Raw genomic sequence first — 16,725 nt, forward strand, 5'->3', positions numbered from 1 at the left:
AATTACTTTTGCAATTATAAAAATATCGAAAATCCTTAATTTTTATAAAATTACAATTAAATTGAAAATATGACATATATATATTATCATTGGTGGAGTTTTTATTAAGTGATATTCCTTTTCTAAGGGGAATAAATGTAGGACTAAACCTAACTATTTCAGCAACATTTATTTTAAAGCATTTGTGAAAGAGTCAACAAACAATTCCCGCAGACTTTCTCTAAAATGCTTTTATGGGGACATTTGTTATTGAATTCATTATAATATCATACAAAAAACTTTATTAAAAGAACCAAGACTGAAGTGGACTGAGCCTGGGAATAAAGAATGTCTTGAATGTAGATATCTTGGAATGCAAATCAAAGAGCATGATATCACATTAAAATACAAGTCCCCTGGTGTGTAATCATACCCTAAAGTGAGGTGTACAGTGTACTCTACTATACAAACTAACCCATTTTTTTAACTATCATTTCATTCATCATTGAATGAGAAAATTATAGAAAGGACTCAGCCCACATTGGGTGGACCTAACCCATTTTTTAAATCATATAGAAAAATGAGATTCATGTGATTCCCTTTAATAAAATCATTATAAAGATTGTCCCAAGAGATGATGCATTTTGCCCTAGGCACTTGGGGTTTTTTTTTTATTTTTTTTAATCCAAAAATAGGTATGTTTCATGCTGATTCATCTAAATTAATGCAAGGAATACAACTTGGTTTATCATGCTTATGTGAATTTAAGGGTCTGTTTGGAACTTGTGGAAATGGGCAATCTATTTTATTTCTCATCTTATTATTACTTGGCTTGGGTTTACTTATTAGAAATGAAACAAGAATTTTTTTTATCTTTTTATAAAAAAAAGTCATTCTTATAAGCCCTAATTTAAAATTTAAAATTATAATTTTTGAAATGTCTGAAGCAGCTCATGGGGCTTATTTGTTTTGTTATTTTTTTATTTTAGTCTTTTAAAAATTAAAAAAAATTCTACAAATGATTTTTTTTTCACGTTTGGTTTTATTATTGAAATATGAGAGAAAACTAAGATATCATTAAAATTAGTTAAATTCTTTTATATTTGTAACTTATTTAACTTATAAAAGAATTAAAATAAGTGAAATAAGTTTGAAATAATATATGATAATAATTAATTGATTTTAAAAAAAATTCTTCACTTTTTATTCCTTTTACTTTTTTCCTCTATGTTTTTTCCCCAAAAATTTCCATGAACCAACATGTGCTTGAGCCAAGACAACCTAAGGACAGCAAGAGAGGAGGAAAAACAGAGATAATAATGGTAGAATACAAACAGACCCTTGTATCATCTCATTACCACAAGTGGATTGGGTCAGAGTCACTTTGATGCTTTTGTGGGGTGGGTGCCCTACCTAGGAACCCATTATCACAAACTCACTTTCTTTTTTCAACAAAAAAGAAGGCATGTGTCTTAGGAACCCCCAACAAAGATGTGGACCGAAGTGTAATTTTTCAGTGAGAGAAAGCTTTAGACCAAAGGAAAAGACTGGGTCAAAAAAGCCCATAGAATGCTTGGAAGTTGGTGCACCAATCAAGGCAACCCTCTAAAGATAACCATTTAGTACCATTCTTCCCAAACATCCAATCTCAGATTTCCAAGTTTCTCATTCAGAATATGTGTAGGACCAGTTACCTTAAGCCAGTTGGTTCCTCTGCATTTTTTTCTTATCATAAATGGTTGGATTTCAATCAGCATAGCAGTGAATCTCCATAGGCAAGACTACCTGGATTTCCAAAAAGCAAAACCCACATGCTACTGTAGCGTCAAAGGAAGAAAACTGGTCTCCAATATGAATGGATGACAATAAGATGAAAACAAACATAAAGCAATAACCTATGGGAACACTGGGAATGATGTCATTTCAAAGTAGTCCTCACAGCACTTGTATGCTTACATGCTAAAATCCAGTTCCCCATTTCACTACATAAACCATATTTGGTTCACCAGTTATGACACCCTTAAAGGGCTTTAACAATTATATACATGGGTTGGTGAAGGAAGCGTCCCTCTCTCCAGTACACTGATGCATGGCACAAGCAATGTATAGTGTCTCAATCCAATTAGGAAGAAAGCTCCATGCCGCTTTTAAATAATATATGCTCCTGTTCTACTCTGGTCTCATCTCCTATGACTGAAACCCAAGTTTCTGCTATCTTGTCCAATCTTCCATCAAGAATCTCAACCACAGTGAATGCCCGAATTGTACCTTTGGATTCAGGTGTGAAAGGAGGGGCTTCACTATTTGTGACACTTGTGTTACTGGTTCCTTGTTCATTGATCAAAGTTTTAACCCGAGGAACGATGGCCCCATTCAGGTATGTGGTGTCGTCTTCCCCAACAACAATCATTTTTCTGTGGCCATTTCCATGTGCCAGCTCTTTATGCATGTGGCCAAATACAACCAGGGGGATGGAGAATTTGGTTGTCTCTTTCAAGTGGGAAATGGCTTGTGCTAAATCTGTACCACAAGATGCTTTGGTAAACATAACAGAGTAAATATATTTATTACATCTCATAAGAGACACATGTACTGCATGATGAAGTATATGATTGTCTCCTCTCTTGATTGGCCACTTGACATTCATTAGGTCACCAATAACGGTTTGCCACAAGGCACCATGAAATCATAATGTAATCCAATGAAAAGATGGAGCAATGGTCACTAGGACAGAAAATTTTTCCAGTGAAAATTGCAACCTATCTTGACCTTATATGACATTATTATCTGTAAACCTCACAAGAAGTAATTTATACTAAATCAGGAGCCAGAATGGATAGGATAGTACCTGGATCACCATGATCACCACCTCCATACACCCAGTCCACTCCACAGATGTCATTCATATTAGAACCTAAACCTGCACAAAGAATGAATATTTTTCATATGTAATTAATTAATTTGCCTTTCGGAGACAAATAGCCAAATTGGAATAGATTTTTGTAGACAGACCCGTGGGTCCATTGTGGGCAAGAAAGAGTACAACATGATCCTCTGGTGTTCCCAAGACAGTTTCATAGATTCTCTTTGCGCTAGCTTCCATGTCATGGATTCCATATCTAAAAGGAGAATCCATTTCAATAAGTTGCAATGCAGCCAACAAGAACAAGAACAAATGCATGCTTCCATATTTGAGAATCTCACTTTCATGCTGCAGGAAGCCATGTGGTTTTACTTTTACGCTACCATATGTCATATGAAGATATTGGAGAATCCAACACACTGACAGTAGTTTGCAGCAAAGTTTGAATTGGATGTATGAGGGAACAATCTATTCTTTCTTTTTTTCTTTAGGGAACAATATGGAACAATGTTAAGAACAAATGCTGATTATTATAGTCTACAACATATGCAATCACATAATCATAAAATGAAGGAGATCAAAAAGAAGAGCTGCAATTAGATTTAGTCCTTCAGAGCAAAACAACAGAACCTTACAAGACGCAATGAGGATTATGAAGAAAACAACGCAAATGCTATTATGAATATAAATGAGCTCAAATAGGAAAATATCTCTGGTTTCAAGTTAACATAAACCTTGCAGACAGAAGCCTTTTACGAAACAGTTGCTTGCCCCCACAGGAAAATGGGCGTCCACCAACAACACTCAACTTTAACACAGGAAAGTCCATACGCCGATAACCTACATGCTCCTTGCCGAGACTGATCATAAAAATTGTCATTCATCAACTGAAACTCTTCACAGCTCTAGTAATTTGATCACAATATGCAGTACACCAACAAAAACACAAAAAGATAAATTTATTGATGGATATATCCTTGACAATTATTATATCATGCAAAAAAGTGTGAAAATATTGGAAGAAAATGGATCTTCATTGAAGCCATATGAAATAACAAAATAAACTTAAAGACACTAATAAAACTATTAATAAGCAAAAAACTGTCAAAATTTTGCAAGGGCATGTTCTGGTAGTAAATAACCATATAAAAAAATTCACATATAATACAATGAAAGCTATAAAATATAATATACAGTAGTGTTTTGTTGCATCTTGATCTACTATGGGGACCAGAATTCCTAAATTATTGTTATCATAAATGAAACTGCAAAATGTTTCTCCCAAGATTGGTGAACCCTTAACAAAGTCTGAATCCCAACTTCTTGGGATTAGCTTAACCAAATGTTTGCATTCATATGGATGGCTATGTCCTCTGCTATGCCTTAGGCCATCATGTCTTTTTGAGCACCTTAACCACACTGCTTATGGTCCTCTCCTCCCCCCGCCCCCAGTCACACCTTCAACTTGGAAAAACTACTTTCTTATTAATGAAATCAAGAAATTCATGGATAATATTGTTAATTGGTATTTTGGAATTATAGACTATATTAATGAATCTCTTTGATAGGTAACAAATCTCTTTGGAAAAACTATATTAATTGCTATTTTGGAATTATAGACTAGAACCTTCCCATCCTAACCCTCAACTTCTTTGTAGCCTAAGCATGGAAACTACATTAACCATATCATTAATGTGTCAACATCATCCAAGATAATAAATTTAGATCAATACCTTGATAATTGATATAATTCAATTATGGGAATCTATCTCTAGAAATACCAATAACAGAGTATCCCATACAATAATTTGAAAAGCATAAATGATGATGCTGCATAAGAGAATTATCAATATGCTCTTTTGTTTTCATTACTCTGATTATTTAGCTAGTTATGTTTGGCCTCTGTTACTATACAAATGTATCTTGTATTTTGGGCTGTTCCTGCTTTCTAATAAACATAATCTCTAATTACCTATCAAAGTGGCAAAGGCCTAGTAGTGGGTGAAATTATGCTCTGCTTTTTATTTTTCATAAACAACAAAACGCATCAATTATTGATCAATAAGAACTAGAAATCATGGTTTTATAAATAATGATCCAACTCTTATAATACAATTTATCACATGACAAGGAAAGATGAAAATGGAAAATGAAAAAGACAGCTGACATAGCATAAGCTACAGCAAAATAATTCACAAGAAAGAAAATGGAAGCTAGAATAGATATAGAAAAATTGGATAACATGCAAACAATGCTAAGCAAAGCAGTAAGAGAAACAAGAAAGAAATCTCCAAACTTGATGTTGAAGCCATGAAGATTATATGAGCTCACCATTCCAGCTGAAGTTGAACACCATCTTTCTTCCTAATATTCAAATCAAGGATTTAATTAGAATGAAACATTTAGAATGGAAGTTAGACCTCACATCCTTAAAACTAAAACACAAGACTCATTAACTCCAAAATATTCGATATATGTACATAGAGGGACAGAAGCAGTTCCTTTAAAATATAATTCACAGAATAGTCTTTTAATGTTGTGTCATACTTCAAAACTCATTATATTCATTATAAATTCATCAGAAACCTACAAATAAATTATTTATATGCACAAAGTTAAGAAGCCAAGCAAGACATACTTTTTTATGATTGGAACATTTTGCTATAATGGCCTACCATAAGGAGCAATATGAAACCATGGGCAATCCATTTGGACTTACTTTCCAGAAAACTGCTGAGTAGTCCAGGCATCATGGTTCCCTAAAATAACCGCTTTAGCCATTTCAAGGTTAGCAACACTTCTAACGAGTTCAACATTTTCGTTACCAAAATCACCTGACAAAGCCCAGAAGAGGAAAAAAACGAAACACACAAAAAGCAAAACCAAAATAAGAAAGAAAAAGATATAGGCTTAGCCATTTAGGAGATCAACCATCTTATCAGTCCGAATAGGAGAAAGTTAAGTGAAGGAGAGCCAGAGTAGCATCCTAAATTAAGCAGAGAATGATCCTTTTTCCAGGTGAGTTTTTTGAATTGCTCATCTAACATGGACAATGACAAGTCCACTAATATTATACAGAATCCAGGCCATTTTATATATCATGTCGTCCAGGAGGACCCATCTGGAAAAGGTAGCATCACTCTTAAAACCACAACATCAGGCAGATAAACAGCAAAGAGAGAATAAAAAATACCCACCTGTAAACAGCACCAAATCTGGCTGCAATTCAACAAAAGAAGAGGTTAGATCTGGTGGAAGAAACATGCATATAACATATCCAACAATATTGTATTTAACAACCTACTGAAACCAAATACTTGGGAAGAAAAAATGTCAAGTTAAAAATACAAATGGGAAATTCAAATCACACAACCAAGCACAAAATCACTGCACAGTTAAAAGAGACAGAGACAAAAAAAAGTAATTCAATCTTTTTTTTTTCTTTTCTAATTTGTATTGACATTCCCATGTCAGTTGACCATGTATCACCATTCAGCAATTACAGGGCATTTCCTTTGTTCATGTTGCATCTTTCGAAAATAGTCTCCAAAACAAACTTCCAACCGAATTTTGGCGCCATTTTCAAGTTTTTGCTTTCAGAAAAAGAAACCAGAAAAACAGTCATGTAGAACAAAATTAACATCAGAACCAACAGAGATAACCAGAACTAGCAAAAATGAGCACAGAAAAAAAAACAAAAAAACAAAAATGGAAGAACAAAAAAAAAAAAAAAAAAAATAGAAAAGTACCTGCAGAAATTGAAGGGCCTTCGTGTCTTCTTGTAGATTCCAATCGTCATGCTTCAAAATTCAAATTTCATCGACGAAAGAAAAAAGGCAAGCAAATATTTACAAATAAATTAAAAGAAAAAAGCGGGTACAAACACATAAAACCCTAGGGCTTTGAAGGCGAGAGAACTGACCACATCACCGACGACGGCAATTCTAACGGAGGTGGCCATGGGCAAGCGACTGGACGAAGAGGAAGGAGAGGAACCGGAGTGGATAAATAGGGTGGGCGCGTGGAACCACGCGCTCAACATAGCCTACTTGCCCGCGCTCTGAACTCCTGATTACGCCCCCACCAAACAACCCACCATCACTCACAAGCCTGCATGATGATTTGTTTTTGCACCGTCCGATTGACGTTGACCTTTTTGCTTAGTGATCAAATGCCTGCAATTTAGTCACGTGTCTCATAACATGCTCATAATGATAAGGAAAATAGACTGCTAATTTTAGCTTGTTATTGCCGGGGAGAATTTTGATAGAGAATAAATTGAATGGGATATGAATGGTCGTAGCCATGTGACAATCCACGAGTCGGAATATTCTCAATTTCATAAAAAATTATAATTGTGTGTCTTTAATTATTATTATTATTGTAGAAAAGGAAATGGAATAAATGTTTAAATAATCACTATATGAAAAAAAAATCTATAAAATTAAATATTTTATTTCTTCTTATTTTAATTTAAAAAATAATAATATGAAAGAAAAAAAACAATATTTCCAAATATCTCATAATATTAGAATTTATACCATAATGAAATTTCTATAATTATTAAATATGTAATGTAACACCCAAAATAAACTTTAGGGCCAAAATAGTAAATTATAAATTAATTAATTAATTAATTAAATTCATTAAAGGTAAAAGATTCTTTTTACAATTAATAATCATCGGTGTAAATTAGATTTTCTTCTTGTCTTCTTTATTTAAAAAACTCTATTAACCAAAAATCAAAGAATTTGAGAACGTAAGACTAAAAGTTTGAAGGTTTAGAGTTTAAAGTTCATATTTTTCTAGGTGAAGAGTAAATTCGTCAAGCTAAATACTTTAAGTGTTTTGAGCGCTTCTTCAATGTAAGAGAAATTAATGCAGATTTTTATAAAAGAAATTTTTTTTTATATTATATTTTGAAATGTGTAAAAATATTATTTTTTATCTTTATGCATGGATTAAATATTTGTTTTGTATGGAAAGTATATTTGAGAATTTTCTTTGTTTATGAAAAATGAAAAATTGAGGAGATATGATATTTTGTTTTGTAAGTTTGAATTCATGAAATATAGTGTTTGACTCTGGATTATATGGCCTTAGTCAATGGGTTATAATTGTTTACATTTTCAGCCTTAGTTAACAGGTTATAATTGTTGACATTTTCGGTCCTAGTCAACGAGTTATAATAGTTGATGTTATATGGTCCTAGTCAACAGGTTATAATAGTTGACCTTATGACCTTAGTCAATGGGTTATAATTATTGACATTTGATTTTGTTCACCTTAAATGGAATAAATTTGAAACTAGTTACTTAATGTGAAGTCCCACCTAATTGGGCACCATTTTTTATACAATAATTAGAGTAAAGATATTTTGAATGTATTCGATTTGGTTTTGATCAAAAATTGTTTTGAAATGAATATGAGAAAGTTTTGTTGAAAAGTTTGAATGTATTAGTATTTTGAACTTAAAAGTTTTTATGAAAATAAGTATAAGTTATATCTCCTATTTACAAGCATGATTGAAAATGTTTAATCCATGAAATTGTATTAATGTTCCTTATTGGACTTTGAACTCATCCCACTTATTGATAATCTTTCAGGTAACCTCAGTTCAGGGGAGGAGTGACCGTTATGAGGGAAATTTGGCTTTATTAGGACATTTGTTTAAACTCTCTTTATTTTGGACACTGTTTAGATGTTAAAACTTAATTTTCGTTTGAAGTTATTTGGACAATAACACTTTGGTTGATGTATTAGTTTTTTTTTTTTTTTTAAAGTTGATATTTGGAGATTTTAGAATTTTTTCCTACTACTCTAAACATGAATTTGGTAATTGGTAAATTTCCAGTTACAATACGAATATTTGTTTTGTTTCCACTTTGAGCTTTTGGGTTTGAGGTGTGAAATGATCGTCATGCCCTTGGAGTGGATTTTGGGGCATGACAGAGTGGTATCAGAGCATTAGGTTATGATCTTGTTGGGAACTTATTTTAGTTTACTTTGGGGATAGATGAGTGACACATTAGTTTAAGTTTCAGTTTCATCTTCTATAGATACCTATTCTTCCTTATGAATCTAAATTGTTTAATTGGTTTCTTAGTGACTAATTTAATTATACCTAATGCTTTATAGGACAACATGGCACCAAGAAGAACAACATCTTCCCAAAATAGTTAGACTAATAATGATGAACCTCCTCCACTTGAGGGTTTGCCTCTCATGAATGTAGAAGAGCTTTATAGGTATCTTGATACTTTAGCTAGTTTGGTTGAGTATCAGACTAGAGCTATTGAGACTCAAGCTCTTGGACAACACTCATCTTCTAAAGGTAGCTCATTTGATGACTTTGAGAAGTTAGGTCCTCATTACTTTTCTGGTAATTCAAACACAATGGAAGCATAAGCTTGGATTCTTAAGATAGAGAAATTCTTTGATGTTATAAATTGCTTTAAGGAGAAAAAAGCCTCTTATGCAACATTTATATTAGATAAAGAAGCATATCATTGGTGACATATGACCAAAAGGCTTTTAGAGGATCAGAGACCTATAATTTGGAGACAATTTAAGGAGACATTTTACAAAAAGTACTTCCTTGATAGTGTTAGACGACAAAAAGTAAGAGAGTTTGTTCGTTTGGAACATGAGGATATGACAGTGGCCCAATAAGAGGCTAAATTTACAGATTTATCATGTTTTGTTCCGCAATTGATTGCTACAGAGGAGAAAAAGACATTAAAGTTTTAGGATGGATTGAAACCCCATCTAAAGAACAAAATATCTATTTTGAAGCTTAGCGTCTATTCAGAAGTTGTAGATAAAGCCCTTGTAGGGGAAAAGGATAATAAAGAGCTTCAACAGTACAAAGAACAACAAAGGAAAAGGAGTAGGAGTGATGGTGCCCATGATAATAAAGAACTAAAAGGTTCGTTTCAATTGAGAGTTAGAATAAATGGGAAACAATGCAAAATTGAAATTTGACTTGTTCTATTTGTGGTAAGAAACATTGAGGTAAGCCTTGCTATAAAGAGTTTGGAGCTTGCTTTGATTGTGGGAAACATAGACATATGATTTGTGATTTTCCAAAGAATAAGAAGTTTATGATTGGAAAGCCTAAGGAGGATAATAAGGAGGATAAACAGAAACCTAGAGTCTAAGGGTGGATGTTTGCTATGACTCATCAAGATGCTTAAGCCATTTCTGATGTGGTGACAGGTACTATTCGAATTTGCAATTTATTGTTAGAGCCTTGATTGACCAAAACTCAACACACTCTTAGTTTCTATATCTTTTGTTGGTTTGTTAGGTATGCTTGTTGGTAGCCTAAACTTTCATTTGACTGTTTCTTTTCCTATGAGACATTCTATTGTGGATAATATAATGTTTAGAGGTTATCTTATGATGACTAGTTATATGGAGATGTTAGTTGACTTAGTAATTCTTGACCATTAGAATTTTGATGTGATTTTGGAGATGGATTGGTTAGTTTCCTTCAATGTTTATATTAATTATTTTGGTAAAAAAGGTGACTATCCACATTCCTAACTAACATGTGTTTAGTTTTGACAGAAAACATGTGATTAGACCATTGTGTATGATCTTAGCTTTATGGGCTAGTTCCTTGCTTAGAAAGGGTTGTTAAAGGTTTTATGCTTATGTGGTGCGTGATAGAAAAAAATAAATAAAAAATTACAATCTATTATTGCCAAGTTGATAAAGGTTTAGTGATGCAATCTCAGTATTCAAGAGGTCACTTAGAAATTAGAAAAGGGGATAAAAGAAAAGCGTCCTCATTATTTGAAGATTTATGTATGTCAAGTTTAGAGGACTAAACTTTTGTTAAGGAGGGGAAGATATCACACGCCAAAATAAACTTTAGGGGCAAAATAGTAAATTATAAATAAATAAATTAATTAATTAAACCCATTAAAGGTAAAAGAGTCCTTTCACAATTAATAATCCTTGGTATAAATTCGATTTTCCTTTTGTCTTCTTTATTTAGAAAACTCTATTAACAAAAAAATTAGAGAATTGGAGAACGTAGGGTTAAAGGTTTGAAAGTCTAAAGTTTGAAATTCAAATTTTTCCAGGTGAGGAGTAAATTCGTCAAGTTAAATACTTCAAGTTTTTGAACGCTTCTTCAAGGTAAGGGAAATTAATGCAGATTTTTATTAAATAAAATAATTTCATTTTTATATTGTATTTTGAAATGTGTAAAAATATTATTTTTATCTTTACGCATGGATTAAATATGTGTTTTGTATGGAAAGTATATTTGAGAATTTTCATTGTTTATGAAAAATGAAAAATTGAGGAGATGTGATATTTTGTTTTGTAAGTTTAAATTAATGAAATAAAGTGTTTGACTCTGGATTATATGACCCTAGTCAACAGGTTATAATTGTTGACATTTTTGGCCCTAGTCAACGAGTTATAATAGTTGACCTTATGACCCTAGTCAACAGGTTATTGTTAGAAAAATTAGACTAATCAAACCTAAAGTAATCATCCTAAGGAGAGAGGGGGGAATGAAAAGGGTGATGGTCTCTTTTTGCAAATTTAAAAAGTATGAATGTAAGAGACAATTATATTCAAGTATATAATAAAACAATATAAAGACAATTGCATATAAAGTAAAAGAATAAGGAAAAGAGAATGCAAACACAAGATTTTATAGTGGTTCGGCACAAACCAGCCTACATCCACTCTTCTCTAGCTTCAATCCCAAGCTTGAGGTTCCACTAATTCAAGGCTTCCAAACTAAGCTTTCAAGCAATACAATTGGATTATGGTTCTAATTCACCCTCTTGGACTTTTGGCTCGAAGCACTCTTTACAAACCTCAAGAGATACCTCACTCTTGAATAACCCCTCAAGTGATACCCCACACTTGAGAATCCCTAAGTGATATCTCACACTTAGATTCTTCCTCTCAAAGATTTACAAATAAATGATCTCACAAAATCCTAGTACAAAAACTTTAAGCTCAAATGATACAAGAAAAATTAGGATTGGAAGGTGCATTAATGATATGAAAGTTTTAGAAGAATGGTGCACTAAAAACGCTCTCACAAGGCTCAAATATATTCAAGAAAGGTTTAAGAAGGTTAAACGAATAAACAATGAAGATTTGGAGCCTTTTTATAGAGAAAAAAAGTCAAACTAGTCATTGGGGTTCGATCGATCGAGCTGGGGGTCGACTGGTTGACTAGCCATTAACATTAAATGCTTAGTAGGTGACCGTTGGACTTCGATCGATTACTATTCATACCTTGACCGATTGAGGTGGGGGTCGACCGGTTACTGTTTAGACCTTGATCAGTTGAACAATCGTTCTAGAAGAAATAGAAGGTTTTTTGCACCCCTCGACTAGTTGAGCTGGGGAGTCGAGCGATTCCTTATCTGGTTCAACCGATTGAGCCGTTTTTGGCTCAACAACCAATTTTTTCAACTTAAAACCTTTTAAACAAGTTTGGAAAACATTTGACACATGTTTTTGTTGAAAACACAAAATTATCCAATTTTAAAAAATATAAAACAAAATAACTCTTGAATGATTTTGGTGCATAAGTAAAGAATGTAATGCATGAAAATCCTAGTGCACCAAAAACCTCACAAAGAGATCTTATGAAGCTTGGGTCTTGAAAAACACTTCTCTTTGAGGTGGTTTTCTTCTTCATGATTTTTCTTTCGCTTAATTTTGTCTTTGTGATTGCCACTTTGAAAATCGTCTTACCTAATCACACTTGAAATATAATCATTAGTTTTAAACCTTGTTTTATTATCATTAAAACTGAGATTAACGAAACCTTGGTTTCACAGTTATAATTTTTGACATTTGGTTTTGTTCACCTTAAATGGAATAAATTTGAAACTAGTTACTCAGTTGTGAAGTCTCACCTAATTGGACACCATTTGTCATACGATAACCAAAGTAAAGATATTTTGAATGTATTCGATTTGGTTTTGATGAGAAATTGTTTTGAAATGGATATGAGAAAGTTTTGTTGAAAAGTTTGAATGTATTAGTATTTTGAACTCAAAAGTTTTTATGAAAACAAGTATATGTTATATCTCCTATTTGCAAGCATGCATGATTGAAAATGTTTGATCCATGAAATTGTATTAATATTCCTTATTGAGCTTTGAACTCATACCTCTTATTGATAATCTTTCAGGTAACCTCAATTCGGGTGAGGAGTGACTGTTAGGAAGGAAATTTAGCTTTATTAGGACATTTGTTTAAACTCTCTTTATTTTGGACATTGTTTAGATGTTAAAACTTAATTCTTGTTTGAATTATTTTGAGTTTGGAGTTATTTGGACAATAATATTTTGGTTGATGTATTAGTTTTTTTATTTTTTATTTATTTTTAAAGTTGATACTTTGAGATTTTAGAATTTTGTCATACTACTCTGAACATGAATTTGGTAATTGATAAATTTCAAGTTACAATACGAATATTTGTGTCGTTTCCACTTTGAACCTTTGAGCTTGAGGTGTGAAATGATCGTCATGCCCTTGGAATGGGTTTTGGGGGCATGACACGTAATTAGTAAGAAATTGATAATTAAATAATAATTATGATTTCTAATTATGTTTGGTTTATTGAAAAAAGTTAGAAAATTTTAAAATTAATACTTATTTTTTTAATTGGTGTATTTTCATATTGATGGATTTGTGATTGAAATGTATGTTTCATTATTAAAATTAATTGATTAAGTTTTGGGTTTTTATTTTTTGGGAAAGAACACTGAATCATAATTTTTTCTTATTTTTCAAAATTAGTTATAGACTTTTGAAAATTTTTAACTATTTCGTTTGCAATCTAAATTTATGGTTTCTAGTATCATTTATTTTCTTTGCTGAATGAGAAATGTATAGAAAATTTATAAAATTTAATTTCATTGACAATTTGATAAATTATGAGACGAAAATAGTAGTTACATTGATACAATTTTGATTTATGTTTTAAAATTTTATCGATTTATTTTAAATCTAAGCAATTTATATATTGTTTAGTTTCTCTTTTGATAAGAAAATTTTTTATCTAAGAGATAAGAGAAAAATGGACAAAAGAAAACTTATTTTAGTCTTATCCTTTTTTTTCTTAATGATAGTTTTTTTTTTTTTTTAATTATAGTAAATTTATTTATCATTCAAATTGTATAAAAATTGAGATAGTGTAATTGGTTTTTAAAATTATCTAAAAGTTTTAAAATAAATTTAAATAAGATTATTAAGTTATATTAAGTAATTAAGTTAATTTAATAATTATTTATGGTTTATGTTTGATTGATAGAATAGGAAATGACATGATATCCTCTTTCTTATATTGGATGGAAATTATAACTTAGAATATTATATCCATAAGGTATGGTATATACCATGCTCGTATTTTATTTATAAAATTAATAAAAATTATTACATTTCAATGTTTAATTTCTTTTACAAATAAAAAATATATTACAACTTAAAGTTTGCTATTAAAAAAATGAAATCTCTCCCGTTTAATATCATTTACAAATCATTAATACATTTTATAATTTAGTAATTAATCTTTATTTCTTTATTAATAATATTCATTATTAAAATACTAAAAAATAATCATTTTATTGTTAAATATATTTATATATATATATAATATTATGTATTAAATATTGAATTAAATAATACTATATGTGGGATCCTTGCATCCGTGTAGCATGGGCCCTTTTCCGTATAGTGTGTCCTTACCCGTATAAGAAGCTAGACGATGAAATACTATTCGGATATCATCTATTGCTATCTAGCAAACACTAAATACTACAATTTGAATGTTGTAACCATTACATCAAGGCTATTCATGAGTATAAATGTTTAATTTTAAAGTACAAAAACCGCTATGCACAAGTCAATGATTGACATTAAAGACAATTAAGGCACATGAAAAACGTTACAAATTGGTGAAGATAAATAGTCATCAAACATCCGAAGCTAAGTACGCAACACATCCTCAACAAATTTTTGTTTGTTTCTTCCCTAAACTAATTTAAGCTTCAGAGGGGCGTGCCCAGAAAAACCATCCGACCACTCCTTGTAATAGGTGCGTTCACCATTCACTCAGAGAAGACTAGTTGGATAGGACATTGTTGGTCGTGTATCGACACTATATATTAAAACTATTTTAGGTTGTTTACACCCCTATTTTTTAAAAACAATTGAATTGAAATTTAATTTATTTTAATTAAAATTTTGTTTAAAAAAATGAGTAACATCAAAAAAATAATAATAATAAAGAAAGTGGACAAAAAAATAAATTTATAATTCATATAGTATGTATATCTCATCTCTTAACTTCAACTTAGAGATATTATATTCCATGTGGATGAAAAAAAATAAAAATCAGATAAGTTTTTCTATACTTATTACATGCTCGGTTGAATATTGAATACAATAAATAATGGAATATATATATATAGTTAAGATATCATATATATATATATATATATATATATGATATCTTAACTATTTATCTAATGGAAATGATATTTAACATATCTTATCTTAAAATATGTTATGCTCTATATATATTTGGCTTAAAGAATAAAAAGGGGAATAGAAGCATATTGTTGTTCAATAATTTTTAAAATAAAAAATTCATTATATTCCAATGCTTGTTATTAAAAACAATATTCTTATATTTACTATTATTTGGAAATCATTCTATAATTTTTAATTTAGTAAGTAATCTTTTAATTTTTTTTTGTTAATGATATTCATAATTTAAATATTTAAAATTTGTAAATAAACAACATTACATTATGCAATTAAATATATAAAAATATTTTGTGAATGTTAAGTATTATTTTAAATAACACAATATATTAAAACTATAAATATTCTTTTTTGAACTAAAAATTTAATTTGTACGATCAAATTTGTTTATTTTGAAAAATGAGTTATATAAAAAAATTAAGAAAATGAAGAAATGGACATGAGGAATAAATATATAATCATGGTGTTAAAATTTTAATTATACCAATTTAAGGTAATCGCTATAGTGGGAGGGTAAATAAGGTGATGGTCATTTTTGAAAATTTAAACTTAGAGAATGCAAGTGACAATATAAGTAATAATATAAGAAAAATCAATATAAGAAAATTTTGAAATAAATAAAGAGAGTAGGAAAAAAAGAAACACAAACACTAGTTTTTATAAAGATTCAACACAAACTCGACCTATATTCACTATCCTCGAACTCCTATACAAGTGAGGGTTCTACCAATTAAGGCTTTCAAGTCTTCAAGCTTTTCATTTGGATTATGGTTTGAAGGGACCTTTACACCAAGGTTAAAAGTCAAAATTTCCATACTATTCCCTTGGATTATGATTCCAAAACACCCTCTCAGAGATAGACATGAAGAAAGGATCCTAATTTATAATATTTACTCAAATGGAATATAAAGAAACTAAGGTTGAATGATGCATTAAGATGAATTATAAATTTGAAAGCAAGTGTACTCTAAAAATACTCCTTTAAGGCTCAAGTAATATTTAAGAAAAATTTAGAAATCTTCCTTATGCAAAACAAAAAAGTTTGAAGTTTTTTAAATAGGAGTTAAAAGCTTAAACTAGTCGTTAGGTATACTTTGAATCAAATCGACCAACCAATTGAATGGACTATAGTCATTGGGTGGCAAAAGGTCCAGAAAGTGATTGTTAGGTCATAAGAGCTCGATCAATTGATCATTGGTTCAATTGGTCCTTGATTGATTAAGCAAATAGTAACTACTTAAATCGATTGGACATTAACTAGTTTAGTGAATACTAATGGGTTGAGTTATTTTGGTCAAACATATATAGAATATGGAAAATTGATGCACAAATGACTTTTAATG

At 30.7% G+C, this 16,725-nt stretch overlaps 1 protein-coding gene across 3 annotated transcripts; it reads right to left on the reverse strand.

The window, feature by feature from the left end:
• Nucleotides 1-1,804: 1,804 nt before the first annotated feature.
• On the reverse strand, nt 1,805-6,925 carry LOC117925692. 3 transcript variants are annotated; one of them, XM_034844766.1, is made up of 9 exons: nt 6,765-6,925; nt 6,592-6,642; nt 6,040-6,061; nt 5,562-5,676; nt 5,174-5,206; nt 3,577-3,702; nt 2,992-3,098; nt 2,828-2,899; nt 1,805-2,499 (listed from the first exon to the last, which is right to left on the reverse strand). In XM_034844766.1, the coding sequence occupies exons 1-9, from the start codon at nt 6,882-6,884 to the stop codon at nt 2,102-2,104; spliced, it is 1,044 nt and encodes a 347-aa protein (XP_034700657.1). In that variant the 5' UTR covers nt 6,885-6,925; the 3' UTR covers nt 1,805-2,101. The 3 variants fall into 3 exon arrangements, with proteins under 3 accessions (XP_034700657.1, XP_034700658.1, XP_034700659.1); XM_034844767.1 differs by having other exon boundaries at nt 5,562-5,963; nt 6,765-6,923; XM_034844768.1 differs by lacking the exons at nt 6,040-6,061; nt 6,592-6,642; nt 6,765-6,925 and having other exon boundaries at nt 3,577-3,747; nt 5,562-5,609.
• Nucleotides 6,926-16,725: the final 9,800 nt, after the last annotated feature.

This window comes from Vitis riparia, chromosome 11 (genome assembly GCF_004353265.1).
Source record: "Vitis riparia cultivar Riparia Gloire de Montpellier isolate 1030 chromosome 11, EGFV_Vit.rip_1.0, whole genome shotgun sequence".
NCBI lineage: Eukaryota > Viridiplantae > Streptophyta > Magnoliopsida > Vitales > Vitaceae > Vitis > Vitis riparia.